The 22,611-nt window shown below is 40.7% G+C and overlaps 2 protein-coding genes across 4 annotated transcripts in view; both read left to right on the top strand.

Moving 5' to 3' along the window:
• LOC124122701 (multiple epidermal growth factor-like domains protein 11) overlaps positions 1–17,795 on the top strand; it is a 51,978-nt gene extending 34,183 nt beyond the window's left edge. For both annotated transcript variants that reach the window (XM_048400380.1, XM_048400379.1), the window contains 18 exons: positions 65–155; positions 618–646; positions 846–1,051; positions 1,447–1,534; positions 2,172–2,242; positions 2,437–2,473; positions 3,376–3,473; positions 3,805–3,933; positions 4,516–4,664; positions 5,605–5,740; positions 6,285–6,416; positions 6,607–6,700; positions 7,754–7,827; positions 8,021–8,155; positions 8,520–8,642; positions 14,561–14,706; positions 14,816–14,951; positions 15,656–17,795. In XM_048400380.1, coding sequence (XP_048256337.1) covers positions 65–155; positions 618–646; positions 846–1,051; positions 1,447–1,534; positions 2,172–2,242; positions 2,437–2,473; positions 3,376–3,473; positions 3,805–3,933; positions 4,516–4,664; positions 5,605–5,740; positions 6,285–6,416; positions 6,607–6,700; positions 7,754–7,827; positions 8,021–8,155; positions 8,520–8,642; positions 14,561–14,706; positions 14,816–14,951; positions 15,656–15,730 — 1,949 coding nt within the window. In that variant the 3' untranslated portion in view covers positions 15,731–17,795. The remainder of the gene's footprint in view (positions 1–64; positions 156–617; positions 647–845; positions 1,052–1,446; positions 1,535–2,171; positions 2,243–2,436; positions 2,474–3,375; positions 3,474–3,804; positions 3,934–4,515; positions 4,665–5,604; positions 5,741–6,284; positions 6,417–6,606; positions 6,701–7,753; positions 7,828–8,020; positions 8,156–8,519; positions 8,643–14,560; positions 14,707–14,815; positions 14,952–15,655) is intronic.
• Positions 1–22,611, top strand: part of LOC124122699 (multiple epidermal growth factor-like domains protein 11) — a 286,895-nt gene that overhangs the window by 159,566 nt on the left and 104,718 nt on the right. The window lies entirely within an intron of this gene.

Here is a 22,611-nt window from a genome sequence, read left to right as displayed (position 1 = left end):
GTAATGTTGTTACCTCCTCTGTTGTACATGCACACCTATTACCTGTTATCTTTTTCGATTGCAGCCGAACACCAGGGTGTAAACCTCATCGTTGGACTTGTTCTCTTACTAATTGCTGTTATAGCAGTTGTAATATGTGCTGTTGTCTACTTTCGGTGAGATGTTGTTTTCTTCTTATTTGCAAGGACATTACCCCTACCACAACCAATTAAAGAAATCAAACTCTAAGATGAGATACAGATCTTTATTTGAGCAGTCGGTAGTTTTACTCTTGAATGTGATATTTAACTGAAATGTTAGTGATTTTCAGCATTGCTTTTGTTGTATTGGCATACATTTGGTAATATTATAGACATTTCTCGCAGCGAATGATTGGTGAAGAGATAAGCAATAATCACTCACTCATTCTCAACCAATCAACCAACTTAAAGACCTCTTATAACTACCGAAAGATAGTGCAGCTATCAAGTATTGAACATTCATTTCATCAATGATGAAATCAAAGCAAATGCATAGACACAAATGAATATCTGAGTTTGACAGTAAGAATCTTGAAGTGAAATGTTCTACATATAACAACCCACAGCTTATCTGTAAATATCTTTGTTTTTCTTTAGAGAGCCGTTGAGAAGATTAAGAGGAAAAAGTAAGTAAAAGCTGAATCAACGTGTATGTGTACTGTCATAAGTTACTTGCAATAGTAACTTTTGATAATTTATTCATGTCTGATTAACTTTCAAATGGTTCTTGTTTCAATTGTTGACATGAATGTTTGGTATGGTGGTCTAGATCGGTTAGCTTCACATGTAGTTGTTGGTACCGGACTATTGCTATCCTGTTTTCAGAGACTGGGGAAGACATGACTAACGGTTTGAGCTTCCCTATGGCAGCCCGGGAAGGCCAGGGTGCATCGGAAAACGGAGCCGTCAACGACGATGACGAGGCTATCTATATCAATGTTCCCAGAAGTGTTCCAGTGGCAGTCAGTGACCTCAAGGACTTCGTTGCAAAGAAGAAAGCCACAAAAGAAATCTTGGTGAAAGAGTATGCTGTACGTATTGTGAAGGTCTTGATGGACCCATGTCGCTGAAACTTGGCTATCCTCCTTCTAAGGATCAAAGGCCTGATTTTGTTATTCGTGAGGAATTTACTAAATCTTATATGTCTCATGTCTACATGATGCACGAAGCAGTTCCATTCATTTTACATTAATGTACCCTTTACATCGAGTTTTCACACGTCCTTACCAACTGCCACTTACGTTTTAAAGAAACTGTTGTGGGTGCTACCGGTATAGCAGGACATACTTTTCCCGAACACCTGGTGTCATCACTAATTTAAGTGATCAATTCTTATATTTTTCATCACTAGTGGGCCTTTTGGGCCTCATGGAATATGTTCTGGCAGATATTCGAAACTGACGTTGCTCTGGTGTTGAATTTACAGGAGCTCCCCAAAGGTCTGACAGCAATTCACGACAAAGCACTGACGCAAGTGAACAGTCCAAAGAATCGATTTAAAGGCATTTACCCGTGTAAGGCAAAGGCTTATACCTTTCACGACATCTATCGATATATAACGTTGACGTAAAATATAGTTATTGTACTGTGCATCCACCACAGGCTTTTTATCCAGTCTAAATATATCTATTATTAATGTACAACTTCTCGTCACGATATGGCAGAAATATTGCCAATGTGACTTGGAATGTAAACTCACTCACTAATGTCGTAAAACATGAGTGTGTCTGTGATATATTTGTATAAAAGTATAAATATAAAGTATGTTCATAATTCTATTAAATTTTGTTTCACCGAAACACTGGGAAACAGTACCGTGTCTTATTCATTTTGTTCATGTTGTCAAAAGATTTGTTCTGATTTTGGTTCGCCTTGTAGTCTTTGGTGTGAGTTTTCATGTTTCTGAGCGGATTCATAAAGCTGTTTTGCTTCTACAAAATGTAAAAAATGACTTTGGAGGAATTGGAGTATTTATTGTAACAAGGGACTGACATCGTTGAATAGCACCCCTATACAGGTACACACTATTTTGTAAATGTACTTGTTGCTTGATAACTACCTATGATGTATCGGCGACAGGTGTCTTTTGATGCAGTTTTGTATACCTGAATGCATACATTTACTGATTAGAAAGACTTGATTTGTTTTAAGACAACCACTCTCTGGTCGTGCTGAAAGGCCCGAGTGGAAGCAGTGGCTACATAAACGCCAGCTTCATTGATGTAAGTTCAAGAGATTCAGTTACATGATATTTGGGATACATAAAGAAGGACTTCATTAGAGACTCTAAATGTGAACATGTCTGTGAGTTTGTTAAGCCATCCACACAGTAAACTTGATGTGTAGATCCATTACACTTTATAACCCACTAAGTGTTTAAGGAAGAATGATTCAATTAAGGTTTCTTGTTTTGCAGGGACCAACAAGGGGAAAAAAGTACATTGCAACACAGGGTAAACAAACTTTTAGACGTCAAAGTCTGCAAACGTGCATATGCCTTACGTACGACAACCTTCAATAAATAATTAACAATACTGAGCGCAGTGAAGTATACTGATATTCAACCCATGAGATGATGAGGTGAGGTTAGGTGAAATTTGGTTTAACGTCGCGTCCAAGATAATTGCACTTATATAGAGATATCGTTCGGGACTTACAATAATTCTGACACTTCTTTCGTAAAATCAGTATGGGGGCGGTCGGGTAGACTAATCGTTAAGCGTTCGCTCGTCACGCCGAAGACCCGGTTCGATTCCAATGAGTAAAATGAGTGAAGCCCTTTTCTCGTGCCCCCTGCCGTGATATTGCTGGAATAGTGCTTAAAGCGGCTAAAAACATACTGACTCACTCACTCACTTTTCTCGTATAATAATGTATATATCTAAGTTAACATATGGCCATCTCATTGGAACCACCTCTTTGGTCTAGTGGTAGAGCGTTCGCCCGGAGAGTGGAAGGTCCGGGGTTCGATCCCCGGTCGCGTCATACCAAAAGACGTTTAAAGATGTTGTTACCCTGTCTGGCGCTCGGCAATAAGGGGTTAAAACAAAGACCGGTCGGCTCGGGGTCAGTATACTGTGTCTGAGTGGGGTATTTATGTTAAACTGCGGCATGGTATCTCAGTGTGCTAGCACTATAAATCTGCATCAGTCCGGACTAGTACAAGGAGCCACACACACACACACACACACACACACACACACACACACACACACACACACACACACACACGTCGCTATGCATACACGTCGCTATAAGTGCAATAATCTTGGACACTACGTTAAACCCCATATCACCTCACCTTATTCCACCCCTGATGAAGTCATGTTTACTCAACTATCCCTTATGGCGCCAGGGCCCCTGCCTCACACCGTCGTGGACTTCTGGGAGATGATCTGGCAACAGAACGTGCCTGTCATCGTCATGCTGGCCAATATCATTGAAGATGGAAGGGTGATGTCTAATTTTGATATGACTTGATGACCTTATGATGTGATAAATGAATTAATCATCATTTAATATACTCAACATGCTACTCTTCGTAATCATTATGCTTATCCAAATATACACAGCCTTTTAAAACTGAAATGAAATAAATGTAGAGCAGAACAAGCATATCCTTTTCGTAGACACCTGGTGTCATCACTGATTTTCAATGATTAGTTCATATACTTTTCATCACTATTTCTTTTCTTCTATGGCCCATGGAGCTGTTTTGGTAAATATTCGAGTACGGTGTTGATGTTTTTAAATTTACCATCTACGAATGTCCCCTGTATAACAGAGACGGTGTGAGCCGTACTGGCCCAATGAACCAGGCGAGGATTCCAAGACGTTCGGCCCCTGGAAGATCACAGTAGCTGACTCCTGTCCCCTTGCTGACTTAACCATCAGGACGCTTAAAATGAGGAAGGTGGGATTGACAATTTCAATTAGTTAATAAAGCGAAGGTAGTGAATTAGTCCATGACCGTTCCTTCCAGTTTCACCGCTCCGTGGTGCAGCGAATAGAGCGTCTGCCCGGAGAGGTCGGTGGTTCGATCCCCGGCCGCGTCATTCCAAAAGACGTTAAAAGATGGTACGTGGTGTTACCCTGTCTGGCGATCGGCATTAAGGAGCTAAAACAAGGACTGGTCGGCTGGGAGTAAGTGCACTGTGTCTGAGCGGGGTATCAATGTTACACTGTACCATGGTATCTCGGTGGACTCAGTGGACTCAGTGGACAAACCCTCGTCGCGACATAAGTGCAATAGTGACCGTTAAACTCCAATTCACCTCACATCCTTCTAGTTGTTGTTTGGGTATGGATAGACTATGTACCGAAGCCCTCCATTAATTTTGACCAAGGACCCTACAAAAACAATTGGCGGTCTAGTTTGACAATTGTCACTCTTCTGAGAACTATTAGTCCCTGCTTACAACTATTGCCGATATATAGTTATGGATATTTGTTAAGGTTTAAGCTGGACTTATATGAATAAGCATATCTTCCACAGGGAGCGGTGGAGAAGACCGTGAAACATGTTCACTACATGGTGTGGCCTGACAAGGATGTGCCAGACAACACCATGTCTCTGGTGGACCTCAGGAACAAAGTCAGGACCTTCTGTGACTTTGCGGAAGGTCCCATGGTGGTACACTGCAGGTACAGTCACAAGTGGTGTGCAGTGCAGTGAGTGAGTGACTGAGTTCAAATGTAACGTCGCATCGGCAAAATTCCAGCCATACCGTGACGGGAACAAGTGATGCATCATTAATCACTACGTTAAGACTGAATAAAACCTGTGTGAAGCCCATTTCTGGTATCCCCCACCGTGATATTGCTAGAATATTGCTTAAAGCGGCATAAAACCAGACTCACTCACTCACTGTCGTCGATGGACAGTACAGTTACTAGATTATATTTATAACTAGTTTGAGAGTGTCTAAATGCATAAAATTGTATTCAACAACGCATCAAGAAAACGAGCTAGAAAAACGGATGCCAGCAAAAACCAAAGTAATAGGACGGAGTGTATAGAAGAGTGTATATGTTGGCAACGGGATGTTGGCAATAACACCGGCTTGGATATATTCCAGTGCCATGTTCATGACCCAACATTTGTGATGTTTGTGTTCATAGCGCGTCATTGAACTGTGATTGCATGTATTCTTTAAAACGGTTTGTCAGATAAAGTACTTTTCAATATTAGTACAGACACGAAAGGATCCTGGTTAGAATAGGTCTTCTTCGGGCTCGCTAACTTGGTTGATGCATTACATCGCATCTCAATTGCGTGGATCGATGCTCATGATATCAATCACTGGATTGTCTGGTTCAGACTCGATTATTTAAAGATCGCCGTCTTTGCTAAGTGCGGCGTTAAACAACAAACAATCAATACCAGTACAGCTGACAGAGAATACCACGTTGTGTCTGTTCACATTTAATACTGATGTGTCGTGTATGTATAAATAGCCCAATGCCCTTAACCTTCTACATAGACCACCCGGGGTATCTTCTTTATATATTGGTGAGTATATGTCAATATCAGCTAGATGTAAACAGGCGTGGTAATGTTATAACTTCTTTGTTCCCTGTCCAGTGCTGGCGTAGGCAGGACAGGAACTTTGATTGCTCTGGACTCTCTGATACAAGACGCAGAGACCCGCAGCAAGGTGGACATATACGGCTGTGTCTGGCGGCTGAGGAACTTCAGAGTCAGCATGGTGCAGACACAGGTCAGTAGATACAGGGAAGCCTCACCAGGAAGGGGAAACAAGGGTTTTTAGACAAACAAAGGAAATAACATCTCAACAAGCAGGATTGTGTCATCAATGGTATTGCAGTGATGTTTATGTGAAATAATTTGAGATAGTAATTTGGGAGGAGGGGGGATCAGACGTATCAGATCAGGCAGGGTATGAAAGTTAATGAGTGATCGAGGTTTAATGTCACTTTAAATATAATTTTGTTCTAAGATAGGTTGTTGAATGCCAGAGGAACGCAGGTCTAAGTCGTTTACTTTGATGATTCTAACAATCATTGGAATGGTGTTGAGAGAATAGTCAATATAGGATTGAATACGATTTCTGTGTTTCTAAGCAGCTAAGATATGAAATTCTGCACAGTAAATCTCTGTAAGAAGTTTTATTGTGCGAGGTTTTATTGTTTGTTTAGATGTCAGAGTTTACTTTAAGGCGTCTTTTTAAATACTCGGATAATTTATTTTTTGATGTTTACACACGTGACTTTAATGTCATATTGTTTGCATATATGCCATAGTCCCAGTATGTGTTCCTGCACGACTGCATCCTGGACGCTCTGTGTCATACAGTGCACCCCACACCCGCCAGTTTCTATGACAACGCTTATAAACAGCTAAAGGGAGGCTCTGGCATTGCTGTTGCCTATCAGGTGAGTGCTATGTGCCTCAAGTTAACCTTGAAATGATACAATAGTTGTACATAAACATGTGATAACATTGTGTGAACTTGCTGATTATGTGTTATATCCCCAATACTCAGAGCATTGCTCCTGATATCAAATGTTTCTGTTTGGTATTAGTGCTGGTTGTGCATTAACTACTTCCACCTGTTCACTCCAGAAACTCAGCGAGTGTCCTGTGACAGATCATCTGAGTGACGCTGCCAGAGACCTGGAGAACATCAACAAAAACAGGAGCGAGGAGATTCTTCCTGGTAGGTTTCGTCGTGCCAGACTCATGGCGGGATAGGGTAAGACTGGAATCTCGCTATAATGAAAGAGATAGCAACCAGTCACATCCGTAACCTATAGGTAAATAGGTACTGCATGAGGAGGTACTTTGATGGACTTCTTTGATGGAGTCGGTTGCTAATTAATTTTCTACATAATCCTCTCCATGGTTCACACACTTTTGTCAACGATGCCAGACTGACAGGATCCAACTGGTGTAGAAGGCTTCCTCCTGGAAGTGTAAAATGCCCTTTCGAAGCCGAAATGGAGTAATGATTGTTTGCCAAACAGTGCTAAATGAGGTGAATACAGAGGATGTTCAAAACGTTCGAAACCACAGTCATACATTGCCGCCATTGCGACAACAAACTTCGCACAGGTGCACTGTCCTGGTGAAACAACACTCTTTTAGTGAGTTTGTCACTACGTTTTGTCTTGATATTCTCACGCAATTGCTTTAGCAGATAAGAATAATAGTCACGGGAGATAGTCCACCAGTAGGATTTCTTCAGAATCCCAGAAGCCCCGAGCCATCCCGTTGCCTGTTGATGACACAGGCTTTGCCTTCTTATCAGGAGTTGGCGTTAGCTGTTTCCACACAAATTACCACGAGAGATAATAAACCTGGAACATTTCTGATCAGAAGACGGAAGCCTTGGCAGCCAGCGTGCTGAAATTTTTGCAATGTCTAGATTATTGCTCGGACTATTTTTGACAACAGTTTTGTCAACAGAGAATATCTAGTCATTTTGATGAGTGCATAATATGTTACTTTGCTGTATATTTGGTACACATACAGCCTGTAAGCATGGAACGTATTGTAGATGCAAATTTTAAGTGTGTACTCTACATCCTTCGAAGTTCGGCTCACATACTTTTCAGGCTGGTATTGTACTGTAAGTATGGTGTCGGCAAAAACAACTACATATTATGTCGATGCAAAAAGAGACAAGACACAAAGAGTATGAACGCCCATGTATGAAAAGGTTAAATATGAAAAGTACTGTCCATCTTTAAGTGTATCGCTTTTCTTACAGGAGACAAACATCGCGCTATTCTCTCAACCCATATTGCAGGAGGCACTGACTACATCAACGCCGTCATCGCACCGGTAATTGTCCCCAACATGTATCACATGTTCTTTAAACGTTTATTCAATATGATAAATATTTATTTGATATATGTTGTCATAGAAATTATGAACAATTTGGATCCTTTCATATTTTCTTAGCCAGTATTTCCGTTATCAAATATAATTGATATTGTTATTTCTTATACATATCCCAATATTATTCATATTTCAGTCGTATGAGAAGCGGGAGGCTTTTATCCTCACTCAAATCCCCCTGACGTCGACGGTGGTTGACTTCTGGCGTCTGGTCCACGACTACGACATCCGTGGCATTGTCCTGCTGGAGAACTACACCGACTTGGACGCAGTGAGTCTCGGCGTCAGGGTGTAAAACAATAACACAATACAATTTGAATACAACCTGATAATTGATAGGCATTACTTAGAAGTTGACGGGTGACAAGGTAGACACAGATTTATGGATAACAACTTAACAGTATTAAAGAAGTTGTTTTCATAAAATTGTGTCTACCTTGTAACCTGATAATAAAATCCAATTTCTAATCTGAAGGAAGGACATACACACTTTTAAGCAAATAATGTTTTACCTTTTCAATATACACGTGAAATGTTTTACGTGTGAGTCACTTAGAAATCGTGACATAAATATATCTTATTTGTTTTAGTTTATTACCAACAATTATCCATTTTTTTTGATGTTATGAAATCAGAAGTGTGGCGTGTTCTGGGCCAAGGACAACAAGCCGGCCAAGTTTGGCCCCTTCAGCGTAGGTGAAGGCAAGACTGAGAAACAGACCGGCTTTACCATGGAGAAGATCTCCTACAGTCTGGGGGTAGGTATAAAGGACACTGATGGCTTTCGCACGTACACATGTGAAAGTATTATTCATAGATGAGGCATTGCCGCTTGTGAGTATTATTAGAGTGAGTGAGTGAGTGAGGTTTTACGCCGCTTTTAGCAATATTCAAGCAATATCACGGCGGAGGACACCAGAAATGGGCTTCACACATTGTACCCATGTCGGGAATCGAACCCGGGTCTTCGGCGTGACGAGCTAACGCTTTAACCACTAGGCTACCCGACCGCCCCGAGTATTATTAGAGAGATGTACCACTAGAGTTATAGAATGGTACTCATTCACGATCACAGATGACCAAGGAGTCTCTTATACACAAGGAGGTGGGTTATATTTCATTACATTATAGTGGGACGTGATATATCAAGATAGTATATATACTAGGATGTGGGTTATATTTCATTAAATTGTGGTGGGACGTGATATATCAAGGTAGTATATATACCAGGAGGTGGTTTATATTTCATTACATAGTAGTGGGACGTGATATATGAAGGTAGTATATATACTAGGAGGTGGGTTATATTTCATTATATTGTTGTGGGAAGTGATATATCAAGGTAGTATATATATTAGGAGATGGGTTATATTTCACTACATTGTCGTGGGAAGTGATATATATCAAGATATCAAGAGGTTGGTCACATGACCGCGAAATTGACGTTAATAAGTGTATGAACGACACAATTTGACGTTCATACGTTTTTCACGAGACCGTGTTCTTGAATGGCGTAAACACTGACGGACTACTTCCACTTTCCTGGGGAAACCAGCATGAAAACATACATAAGCGTTCTTTCTGATCACTTGGAACCTTTATTCTTGTTCTCAGCGTTTCAGTATACATTGAGAAATGTCAGAGAACTTGATACCTTGATTGTTCACGAATAACCGCCTAATGCCAATCCTAATGAATGAGTAAGTGAGTTTTATATGCCGCTTTTAGCAATATTCCAGCAATATCACGGCGGGGGACCCCAGAAATGGGCTTCACACATTGTACCCATGTCGGGAATCGAACCCGGGTCTTCGGCGTGACGAGCGAACGCTTTAACCACCAGGCTACCCGACCGCCCCCAATCCTAATGACCAAGCAAAGAAATGCACATCCAAACTATCGTAGTATCGGCTCGATCCGTGTCTGGCTGACAGTGACAGTGTCAGTTAGACGCATCTTAAATCACCTTTCAATGATCGGCCAGTTGATCAATGATGACGTCGACTAACACATGTAACCGCCACAGGTTCATTAACAACTTCGGAAATCTCTCCCGTCACGATTATCATGTCGGCCATTTTGAAGTCATGTACTTGACGTAAATGTCTTACGACGCGCTCCGACGTTCATACAGTTTGGCCCTCACTCTATGAAGGTTCATGCTCTAATGAACTAACACAAAGTGAAGGTCAATTCTTAATTTCATTGTAGTGGGAAGTGATATATCAAGGTAGTAAATATACTAGGAGTTGGGTTATATTTCACTACATTGTGGTGGGAAGTGATATATCAAGGTAGTACATATACTAGGAGGTGGGTTATATTTCACTACATTGTAGTGGGAAGTGATATATCAAGATATAGATGATATCAGTAAGGGATCAGAAACACTTCTGTTAATCTCGGGAAGGTTCGGTCGTCTCATGGTTGAAGCGTTGAATTGTCAGACTGATGACACGGGTACGATTCCCCTCATGGTGTTATGGCGTCAGCAACAGTGACATGGTTTAGATAGTGCTAAATACGGCGTAAGCTATTCAGCTATAGCTGCAAAAAACAGATATTGTTTTAATTAAAACTACGAGCCAAAATATTTGTGTCCTTGTGGAAGACAATTTATTTTTTCAACAATATGAAGCATATTATTTTCTTTCAAGAACTTAAGAGGACAATATATGTTTTTTGATACAATCACAGGGCCCCTCCGCAGAATATCAAATGGTCGGACACTAAAACAATGTCTCCAGTTCACACTGAATCACACTACATTTGTCAACCATACGGGATATTAGATACATGTTATACATTAGTGTTGTGTGTGAATTGATAATGAGGGCATACTGTTTCTGTTCAAGCGTTATAGTTGCTTGCTCTCATATGCATAAGTAATCCTATGATGAGAATAGTATATTGGCATCACTGTGACATGCCAAAACTACTAGTATTACACTTTCACTGTATCATTGTAAACGACGCGAGCCACAGCGCACGGTTTGTCTGGGGATATATTGTGTATGCAATTTGGAAACGTATAATGGAAAATGTATTAAGCGATATATCGCATCGAACAATGAAGAACGAAGCGTGGTTTATGTAGAGGGGAATGTTCAAGTAACTCTCCATTCCTTGAAAAAATAATCGACCATTATCTTAAGGAATGGAGAGTTACGAGGATATTCCTCTCCCTAAAACTCATTACACTTTCATAAAATATTCTGTTGTGGAAAATATTTGAAAAATAAACCAGAATGCTTTGTTGTCTGTATTTATACTGCGTGAGTCGCCCTTGCGTGATGCACGAAGAATGCGTTCTCTAGCGCTGTTGCACGTGCGCCAAGCTTCGTCGCGAGCTGACATTTACAATGCATGGTACACGGCTTTTCATAATTTTGTTGGGTCCTAAACTAGTATTTATCGATTGCTTGCATATTGTCAATACATGCTGACGGGAATAATAGGAAATATAGAGCCCCGAACAAGGATATATATATTACCTGTTTTGTATTTCTCGTCAAAGGTTTATCTTATTACTGTAAATATGAACACTGTTGTAGGTAGCCTGCTCTAACACAATATTATATACATATTATTTTGAGCTTTTTAGCGGTTTGCAAAATTATGAAAATATTTAATAGTTAATTTCACACGATTCCTTCATGTGCCACCGCAGCTGAGGTTGAAAATTACACGATATCAGATCAAACGACGCGGGTTCGAATCCCACTGGGGAAACATGTTTTCGGAAAGAAATTGAAATAATTTACTGTTCTGTCCTAAGTGGAAATTAATTCGAATTTTGGTTCAAGAATAATGTATAGTTGACAAACAACTCTCCATTCCCGAAAAGTAATGGAGCGTTCAAACAATAGAATTACGTCACAGATGTGTTTTAATTCGCGATAAAACATTGTTCTATCATGACGTCATTTCTGGAGATTCGAATATGCGCTCGCAACAAGATAACGTCATATATTGGACGACGTTATTTTCAGTGGGTTCCAAGTGACTAGTAAGTTGTTCCCCATATATGTAGCTGGTCTACGCAGATAAACACGTAAAGCGGGAGAGATATAACAATCGGTATTGGGAGAAAAGGTACAGATAATCGACGTGAGAACTACCCAACTTAACCCACCTGTTCGTAAAATAGACTTGACCGACATATCCGAATTATATTTGGGGAGTCATCATTATTAAAATTTGGGTAAATATTTTTAAAGCTTGTACAATTTATCGTCACCCTTAAAGAAGTTGTACCTGGTGTTGATATCTCATATATATATATATGACTCGTGGTCATTGTTTATCGTACAATAAAACCTTGCAGGGAGATTAATCCACTCGACGTTGCATCCCTCATGGCTTATTCACCCTGCAGTGTTTTATTGTAAGATAAACAACTCCCACTCGTGGGTTTTTTCCTAAATATAGTTCATGTGTGGAATGCTAAGTGGAACATTAACACTGCCACTTGAACATAGCTATTGTCTACATTAACGAGACAATAAAATCTCCAAGTACAAAATATAATTATTTTGTCAAGTATTTCATAATGTATATTAACGATGATGAATGACAGATGCTGAAATTACAGAATATTATCACGTGACAAGGATATCCACAAGGAATATGACGGTTTCAAATCAACAAGGAAGCATGTCTCTGACTGATGAAACTGAAACGCGGTGATTGTCGTGTCAACAATAATATACATCCTTGTGCAATTAAGTATGCATGACTTACTGGTTAATCGAGACTCGTTATGTTTTGGTGGTATATTTACAAGTAGGTGCAGGAATTCTACACCAATTCAACAAGGAAGCTTGTGCGATGGATGGTAGTAACTGATCGGTCGTGCCGATATCAAAGAGGAAACTAGGTTTGGTGATGGAGGATAGTAATGTGAACCAAGCTTGTACAATTTCACAACCAACACACAAACACACACACATGCTGTGTTGATCACGTTGTTCCTGCTATGTGTTCCTTGTTCCCTTGTAAACTTGATCATGTTCTACATTCCCATGTAGAACACTGTAGCCAACAAAGCATTATGTTCACCAGATGTTAGCCGGTCTGATGACGTGCGGTGATCAGATGTATTTTGTCTGTCGACACTAGTGTTACTTGTTAATCTGATACACCGGTTTATGTTCATAGACGTCACTTTCTATTTGGTTATGTATTTAGTATTTAATGCAGTTGCAATCTAGTGATATAGACATGTGAAATACTAAACTCGAAAAGGCGGTGACATGTTCGTGACAATCTTCTAATTACATGCGAAAACATCAATTACCACAACACTGGAATGCTGAATGACACATGTACAACTTTGTAGAGACATACATTCTGTTTTTGTACACGTTTCTCATTACCATAATGCTAATATGTCCTCACACATATATTTCAGTGTAACATTAAGCGTCTGGTTGCTTCTAAGTAGCTATATCCATGAGGGCTTTTCTTTCTATTTTGACTTGGGCGGTAACTTATAACCGGCGTATGATGATTGTGTGTTTGTTGTTAAACGCCCAATCCCAACTTATGTGTATGTCGACAAGACACAAATCAGTGATTGGTATTATGAGCAGATCTGAAGGGCTTTTGTTTCTATGTTGACCTTGGCGGTAACTTATAACTGGCGTTTGATGATTGTGTGTTTGTTGTTTTACGCCTAACACCAACTTAGATTTATGTTGTTGGTTGTTTGGTTGGTTGGTTTGTTGTTTAACGCCGCACTCAGCAATATTCCAGCTTTATGACGGCGCCCTGTAAAATAACCGAGTCTGGACCAGACAATCCAGTGATTGACCTCATGAGCATATCGATCCACGCAATTGGGATCGATGACATGCATCAACCAAGACAGCGAGCCTGATCACCCGATCCCAATAGTTGCCTTTTACGACAAGCATAGACGCCTTTTATGGCAAGTATTGGTTGCTGAAGACCTATTCTACCCCGGAATCTTCACGGGGCTTATATTTATGTGGACAAGACACAAATTAGTGATTGGTATTATGAGCAGATCTGAAAGGCTTATGTTTCTATTTTGATTTGGACGGCAACTTATAACTTGCGTGTGATGATTGTGTGTTGCTTTTTTAACGCCGAACTTCAGCTTATATTTATGTGGACAAGGCACAAATCAGTGATTGGTATTACGAGCAACATCCGTCGTACAACACGCAAACCAAGTGGCAAACACACGCACGCACGCACGCACACACGCACACACACACACACACACGCACGCACGCACACACGATATATTTGGCAGCCTTGTACATATTTCAACCTGGAATTACGTATGAACACTTACACGCACGCACGCACGCACGCACGCACGCACGCACGCACGCACGCACACACACACACGGGGAAAAAAGTAAAACGTAGAGACTGTCTCATCAAACTATACTGTATTCCTTTTTTCTAATGACATGTGCACGGAGTGGGATGTGTCCCCATGTGGTTTCAATGTGCGAGCTCGCCGATGGTTTGTCATCACTGCGTGGGACGTTGTTCTTGATCTCTATCACTGGTGTACCTTGCTAGGGACTCTATTATATACAGACCACCGTCACAAAGCAGGAATGCGTGTATTACTGACCCCAGCGCGCATCAACTGACTATCCCACTTAGATCAATATGGGTTTGTTTCTTCACGCAGACCGAAGAAAAAGACGTAACCGTGTTCCGGTCTTCCGCCTGGCCTCAGAAGAGTTCACTTCCGGAATCCCCATCTAGCCTCCTGAGCTTAATCGACTTTCTCAGACAGTGGAACACCGGGACATCACCCCTCCTAGTTGTCTGCAGGTACTTATAGGCTACACATTCATCCGCAACAGCATTCTATATCTCCTTTTGTTTTCAGTCATCACCTGGCGTATATTTATAACTGACATGGTACCTTCTTCTGTTGCAGCGACGGTGCCACCCGAAGCGGTCTGTTCTGTGTAGTGGCCAGTGCAGTGCAGCGACTGCTGTTAGAGAAAGAAGTTGCCCTCCAGCAGACGATACGCAGCATACGTTTTGTCAGAAAACAGGTTATTCCTAACCAGGTATGGTGTTGCGTTCATTCAACAAGTTTATTAAGATAATCAATTATAGATTACTATTTGGATCATATACATTGACACACATGGACATTTTTTCGAGTTACCCGTGGTTCGAGACAGGCGTAGTGGCGATGTGAACTTTTTGTACTCATGCATATTCTGCCAGAACCACAAAGTTGTATCGTCAAGTTAACATTTGTCATCACCATTCCCCTTCTGATGTATTTTTGTCACCAGTGGGGTATACTGCTAAGACCTGAGTCACTTAATTCTTGCTTTCCGAAAGCAGACACGCCGGTTAAACTGAAATACTATATACAGGGGCGTTAAATTAAATTCAATTGGTGACGAAGTATGTATCATCGTGACCTTAGATATTCATGTAGTCTCCCCGAGTGGTTGGTTCCGCTCTCATGTCCAAATCAGACACAGCAGTCAATGGTCATTTGAGAACAACTGCGGGAACACTTACAGATGCACCGGCGGAGGTATGCAATCAGACCAAACCTTGAGAGCTTCAAGAAGAAGTTTCCGAATATAGACATACGGTCATGTCGTTCAAACTGTTGACAGTACATTAAACTATCACGTCTGACAACACAGTAATACAAAACTTTGTGTACATTAACCTGAATGTAATCATAAATAATCAGTTACAGTGACCTTGGTTTCGAAGTTATGACTGTTTGTTTTTAATATAATTTCAGGAACAATTTGAATTCTGCTTTGACTCTGTGAAGGTCTACATGGACAGGTTCCAGGAATATTCAAACTTTGCTTGAGAAGAATGTTTTATTGAGTTCAGTTAACTTTACCTTTGTGTTTTTCTTTTTTACGTTGTTATAATTCCACTATGTTATTCTTGGTTTTTTTCATTTATTGAAAATATGAATACAATTTTTGTGTTATTTCAAATGATTTCAAGTCCACTCTGTGAGAATTGTTTACGTGAAATAATCTGAATACTATCTCAGAAGCATTAAAGATACATACATGTAACTGACATATTTATTTTCAGATTGGTCTCGTCAATGTGAATATTTTTGTGAGAGTACGTTTGGTTTGTTCTTAAATATTATTGTCCAAGACTATTGTCTTGGTTACCACATAGTGCGACGTAGATTAAGCTTAGATAAAATCAAGATATGTTTACAAAAAGGTATGACGATATATATTTTCCTGAATGCCTCGTATTGTCAGGCTGATATCAACTTGTCAGTATTTTCAGTTACTTTGATTATTTGTTTTTGATTCATTTTATATAAATTACTGTTTCATTTTTGTTTAATAGCTTTCCTCCTTGGATTATAATTTTACGTGCAAACGCGGGATATCCTCGTAACAGTTTGATTGGTCTGGAAGGTTTGCGTTTCCTTAATGCTGCTTTCAGGTAGATTTTTCCCGTTTATTGTTCCTGGTTTAGGGACAGTGTATCCATGTTTTTGTTCCTGCTTAAATGTATATGTAAATTTAGATTTTTCACTTGCATGTCGGCTGTTGTTTAGAGTCCACTTTAGGCGTATATATCGATGAGCACAGTCATCTGGAAAGTGTGAGATAAATTAAAGCCCATTTATGACTATTTTTAAACGATCCATTATTTTCCATAAATGGATAGTTGGGGGTATATAATGTACACTTGGAATTAACTGAACTATTTCGTATTTTGACAATGAAGTGAATGATTCCAATCTTTGTCCGAAAGCTCGTGTCGCCAGCGGGTTCGAACCTGCATCCTATAATTTGAGGACGTGTAATAGTCAACCTCGGCTACGGCGATACATGACAGAACGTTGTTAAAATAACTATTACATATTTTTATTTTGTATAAAATGTAAAGGCTTAATGAATAATATGTACAATGTTGTGTTATGTAATGTTACCTATAACAATGTTCATACTGAAGTTTAGACAATCCTTTGATTAAAAAAAAACAACTTCTAAAAACCAGAAGCTTTTGTGTGCTCTACATTTCCTATTGCCCTTATCAACATGTACTAAAAACGTACAACCGATGGATAAAAAACTTGCTTAGGTCCCCGTGAAATGGCTAAGCGCCTTGTACCATGTATTGCAAAAGTTCAACACGCGGTGGAGCCTGGCGCAAGTAGGGATGTAATGAAAGTCTGAGAAAGTAGGGATGTGTTTTAAGCCCCAGAACAAACAAGTAACAGTTAACAGTTACTTGAACAAATACAATTGAAACAGAAAATTAAACTTAAGAGGTATGATCAGTAGGGTTTTGCAGTGATTCCGTTTTAACTGTGTTGTTCAACTTGTTTTTCATTTATTGTATTTGTTTATGTTGTAATATAATCAAAATACTTCATTTTAATATTCTCCTGATTAAATATCCTATTAATACTTTAATGCCGCTGTCGGTCTGGAAACGCGACTCACACAATCTCATACAGTCGCCTCAGAAATACCATGTTTGATTCTAATTCAACAGAATTATATGTGCGGAACACAAAGTTATGAAAATACACAAAATAAATGAAAGATCAACATTAGAAATTGTTTAGCATTGTTCATTAACATGTTTTTATGTATGCGAACTAGACACTCACCAGCGTGAACAAGCTTGTAGCATGGACGTTGACATTAAACAGTCAATAGGACAGAACGTTCGTGAATGTCCCGACCTGTTCAGGTGATTAGAGGGAAAGGTTAACGACACAAGCGAGGTCTAGATGTCAGCACAACATCTGACATGTATTTTCAGTTATATTGCATGTGTTGTTTCAGAATATTCTATATTTTTTATTATTTTTGTTATTTTTATTCTTATTATTTGAAAACTTATATTTTTTCTATTTCTAATAAATAAAAGCATCCTAATTATGACAAGTTGTGCGTCTTTCTTTTCAAGTCGGCCTTTACAAGAATTGGTTTTGTACCACATGTTCCCGTTTTTTCAGGTGAACGATTGGTTTGCCTTTGCATTTGTTTGTGACGGGTGAAACCTTTTTGTGAACACCTGGTATCATCACTATTTGATAGTGATTCATAAACACATGCTATTGATATAGTCGGAAGCTTTTGGCAGAGATTTCTTATGAATATGGACAGGGTTTTGTCGCTTTCATGCATACTGAAAACACTGAAGAAGGACGACACTGCGAGTGAGGATTATGGGTGAGGTCCCCAGCATCCCCATCTTCCCGAGGCAAGGGAGTTAACTGACTTTAAAAGTGCAGTTTCCACCCTTGCCGAACTAGCCAGGAATTCCTGGGCTCGATCGTAGCGCCACCAGTGGCTATTACCAATTATATCCCGTCTAAGCCTCTCCTATTGACCAATCAGATTCCACCTCTCGTACCACTTGCATTTGCTTCAAACAAAATGGCGGCGCCAAGTCAGGACCATCTGCTCGACAATCACGATCTATATTGTGATAAAACGGGTCTTACATCGCGAAATACATCAAATCACGCGAGCGCCTTGATTAAACACATGACAAGATTTTGAAGATATCCGTTGACAGCGAATTGGCGGTGCAGATGCTTTGCAAATCCTGCAATCGACCGAAATCTGCATGACAGTTTACGAACCGGATTTCGATTTCCTTGCGCGATTTTGATTGGACTATGCATAGACTCGTTAGTCCAGCCAAATTGTAACTCCATAATACCAGCCTAGTTCGGCAAGGGTGGAAACTGGACTTTTATAGTCAGTTAACTCACTTGCCTCGGGAAGATGCAGCATCCCACGCCCATGCTCGTCGTAAGAACTGACCGAAGAAAATCTGGTGGTAGCGCTCGGTGATTAAGCTCAGGTGGTGCGGCTTAGTCATTAAGACCGGGTGTCATCGTACCCGAATTGCGTGGATCGTTGCTCAAGCTGTCAGTCACTGTTTTTTCTGAATCAGATTCGATTATTTACTGCCTGCCATTATACACCTGGAATGTTTATGACTGTGACGGAAAAACACAGTGGTTAAAGGCTCCGATCCTCACGGCGAAAGCCCAAGTTCGATTCCACAAATGGATACAACTTCTGAATTCTATTTCTGGTGTTCCCCGCCGTGATATTGCTGGATCATTGCTGGGTTTGTTTCTCCTCGTATTACGACAGCCACTGTGTCCCGGTCTTCCCTAAGGGGGCGGATATCCGTTTCGTATATTTTACCCCCTTAAAACATGATCTAAACGAGAAATGTGAGTCATATTAACAACGAAATTGTGCACTGTATTTACATGAGTTTACATCTGTATCCACGGTAACGTAAAATATGAAGCAATCATGCAAGGCCTGGGGAAATGTGGCTGATGTGCTCTAATTGAATGAATCAAACGCCGTGCTATACAGCCTTGTTTATATTCCGTAGGGGGGCATGGATAATTTACTGATACAGAACCCTCCTATCAATAATGAAACACGTTGATGGCTTTGATGAATTGGTGTTGTCTTAATAGCAATGATATATACAAGGAGAAACCTCCGGCATGTTATCAGTGGATCACCTGGTGCCATTGCCCCAACAGAAGGCACTAGATAATCGATGACTGTAGACAATGTGGAGTATTCGTTGTTGGGCGTCATCATGACTTAAAGTCTAGTTTATTGCATTTATTTCGTCTCGGTACCATTCCAACTGAATTTCAAATGTCTTATCTGTATGTTATATTTGATGGTACAAAAGGTGAATTTAAAATAGTCCAGTCACGGAGATTAACGCATAGTGTGCGAGTGAGGGTTTAACGTCGCCTTGAAGGATATTTCAGTATATATCACAGCGTGTCATGTTGGTGTGAGAGGAAAGGTCTTAGACGGTTTTTTCACTTTGGTGAAACCCACGAGCACGGGTATGGTGCTGACAAACTTAGAAACATGATCAGGGAGAATGTGGGATTCGAACCCACTATTACAGGTTTTTGGCACGCCGAAGGGAAGAAAGTCTCCACAGCGAACAGCTGTGCCTAAGACGACTGGGATTTCGGAGGCCAAAAGTACAAGTGAAAGTATAATGAAACATACATAGTATGTGTTCATATTGTTTTTGGGAGTATAGCGATCTTACGCAATACTTCAATGAGAAAAACATGTTGAACTGTGTTACTAAGTGTATTTGTTTGTCAGGATGCGTTGTCTGAAATTCAAACGTGTACATAACCGACCATAACAAAACGACGATACAAAGTTTGAAATGACCATGCCTTTATAATTAAGATCGATGGAGCAGTAACGAAAAAGGCAAAGAGAAAGCTCAACTTAAAAATGAACAAAGTACAACACATTACGAGTAAAACATGAAGTAACTTCCTGATGTAACCCTGCTTGTAGGTGCTAAAAGATTCAGTGAACAACCTCGTATACCAATCCATGTGGTACTGCATCATGTCAAAAGTGCCATCTAAGTTCTTAGGGTGTAACTTAGCTGACTGTTATATGAATGTTGAACATGCGGATGAGGAGTTCTCGGGGTCAGTCATTAACATCAATATATGGTCCTGTTTTATCTGAACCTTCACATAAAGATTCTTGATACCACAGAGAGACGGGTTATGCCGTCATGGTACCAAGGGCGGATCCAGAATTGTTAAACGGGAGGGGTCGAAAATATCAAAATGCTCTCTCAATTGGGGGTGGGCTGGATTGTCTGCAACAAATTACATTTGGTTTTCAAATTGGGGGGGGGGGGGGCGAGGGGGGAGCTCTGGACCATCGGGAATTGTAGCCGGGGGGGGGGGGGGCGAGGGGGGGGGGGGCGAGGGGGGGAGCTCTGGACCACCGTCTTTCCAATTCATCCGTGGATCTGGAGGGACGGGGCAGAACATCAACGTTGTTGTTGTGTAGACAGGATCTTGTGATCCGTGCTGTATGCGATCGAACGTTGTCCTGCCGGAATACACCGTTGCCGTTGGCTGCAATTGGGAGGACGTTTGGTGGTCGAATTTCGTTGATGTATCGTTGAGCAGTAAGATTGCCCTGGATATGGACCAAACCTGTCCTGCCATGATGAGAGATAGCCGCCCACATCATAACGCTACCACCACCAAACCTGTCCACTTCCTGTACGCAGTTTCCGGCATAACGTTCTCCCCGACGTCTGTAGACCCGTGCTCTTCGATCCCCTCGACGGAGGTGAAATCTTGATTCGTGGCTGTGGTCGTTTTTTCACGTAGGTGGCGAAGTCGGATGAAGCGATCTCCGGCAGGGATGGTTACTCTTGGTCGTCCCGACCTTGGCCGATCACGTGTTTACCCATGCGGTTGAAACCGATCCCATAGCCTTGTGATGGTGCTGGGCGCTACATTGAAAACCATGGCTACAGTTGATCGGGATTCCCCTGCCTGCAAGCATCGTTTCTTTTCTTCTGTTAATCTTGGCATGTTGTTGAACTGTCAGTGTTCGATTGACGCAGATGCCAGGCAATCAAAATCCCTTCACTTTAACATTATTCACAGTGCTGTTGCACGTGCAGTCCGTGCAGCTCCATGGCCCTTTAGTTCATGCACTGGGTGCGTTTTCCCGAATGGTACGTGTTTCCCGACTAATGGTCTGCATGTCATTGCTGTGATCATTTTGATCCGGGACATTTGTCACTGACACTATAACACATAAAACCTCTTCATTTTGCACCTCTTGGTCTGCTCATTTTGCTTTATGGGCAAAAGTATTCGTGTTGCGTTTCCTTTCTTGAAGGTAATTTGTATTTTGCAAGACATTAGTAAAATTAATTCTTCTGATCAACATTCCTACGTGACCTTTATATCAATGGTTCTCATTACTCTCGATCAACGGAGTTCTTCGTGGATGCAGGGGAATTTTGTTTTATGCTGCAGTCAACAAAAAATTACCGGGCACAAGAAAGTATACATCAATGTTTCATGGTGCTTAAACATGAAACAAACAAGAAATGGTTATTCGATGGCGTCGTATTTGATACGGGTGTCATAGTTGTGATTTTGACCTCAAGTGTCCAGTTTTTCGGCGACTGTTTTCAGACTTGTAACGTTTGGAAAACGTTTGTAACGTTTTTAGTCCAATCTAATTTCAAGAGTATACTTTCTTTTGTCCGGCAGTTTATACCATCACGACCCGTAAATAGTCGGGTCTGGTGAAGTAAATTAGTGGTCAACAACATGAGCAACGATCAACGCCGTCGAGGTACGACCACGACACACGTCTAGCGTGGTGACACGTTGTTATTGCGACAAGCATGGGGCACTGTACATGTAACACTTTGATTAGATTCAAGTGCATTCGGCATGGATTTTAGGAACGCTTCTTTGTGACACTTTAATGACGTCTACGGTCAAAAGGGGACCACTCTGACATGAACAGTGATCACGCCACTTTCACGGGATAGCAGAATACAACCTTCTGATTGGCAGTGGCCTGAACGTTCTTGCGCCATGTTGATTATATCTTGAATAAACGTTTAAAGATTGCATCACGTAATGAACCACACATCAATAATGCCACTCAGAAACTAGTCTTGTTTTAGTCATTTATCTTAAATATAAGCAATCGTGTAAGTATATTTCAAGTAGAATGTGTTATTTTATACTTTTCGTAGCAATCCTACTGTTCAAATGTAATTATATATTCACTTATATAGGAACGTGGATGCGTGTGTGTGTGTGTGTGTGTGTGTGTGTGTGTGTGTGTGTGTGTGTGTGTGTGTGTGTGTGTGTGTGTGTGTGTGTGTGTGTGT

The sequence above is a fragment of the Haliotis rufescens genome, unplaced genomic scaffold (genome assembly GCF_023055435.1).
Source record: "Haliotis rufescens isolate VD_foot unplaced genomic scaffold, xgHalRufe1.0.p SCAF_2, whole genome shotgun sequence".
Taxonomy (NCBI): domain Eukaryota; kingdom Metazoa; phylum Mollusca; class Gastropoda; order Lepetellida; family Haliotidae; genus Haliotis; species Haliotis rufescens.
Note: the sequence above shows the minus strand (reverse complement) of the source record. Positions and strands in the feature narration are given on the sequence as shown.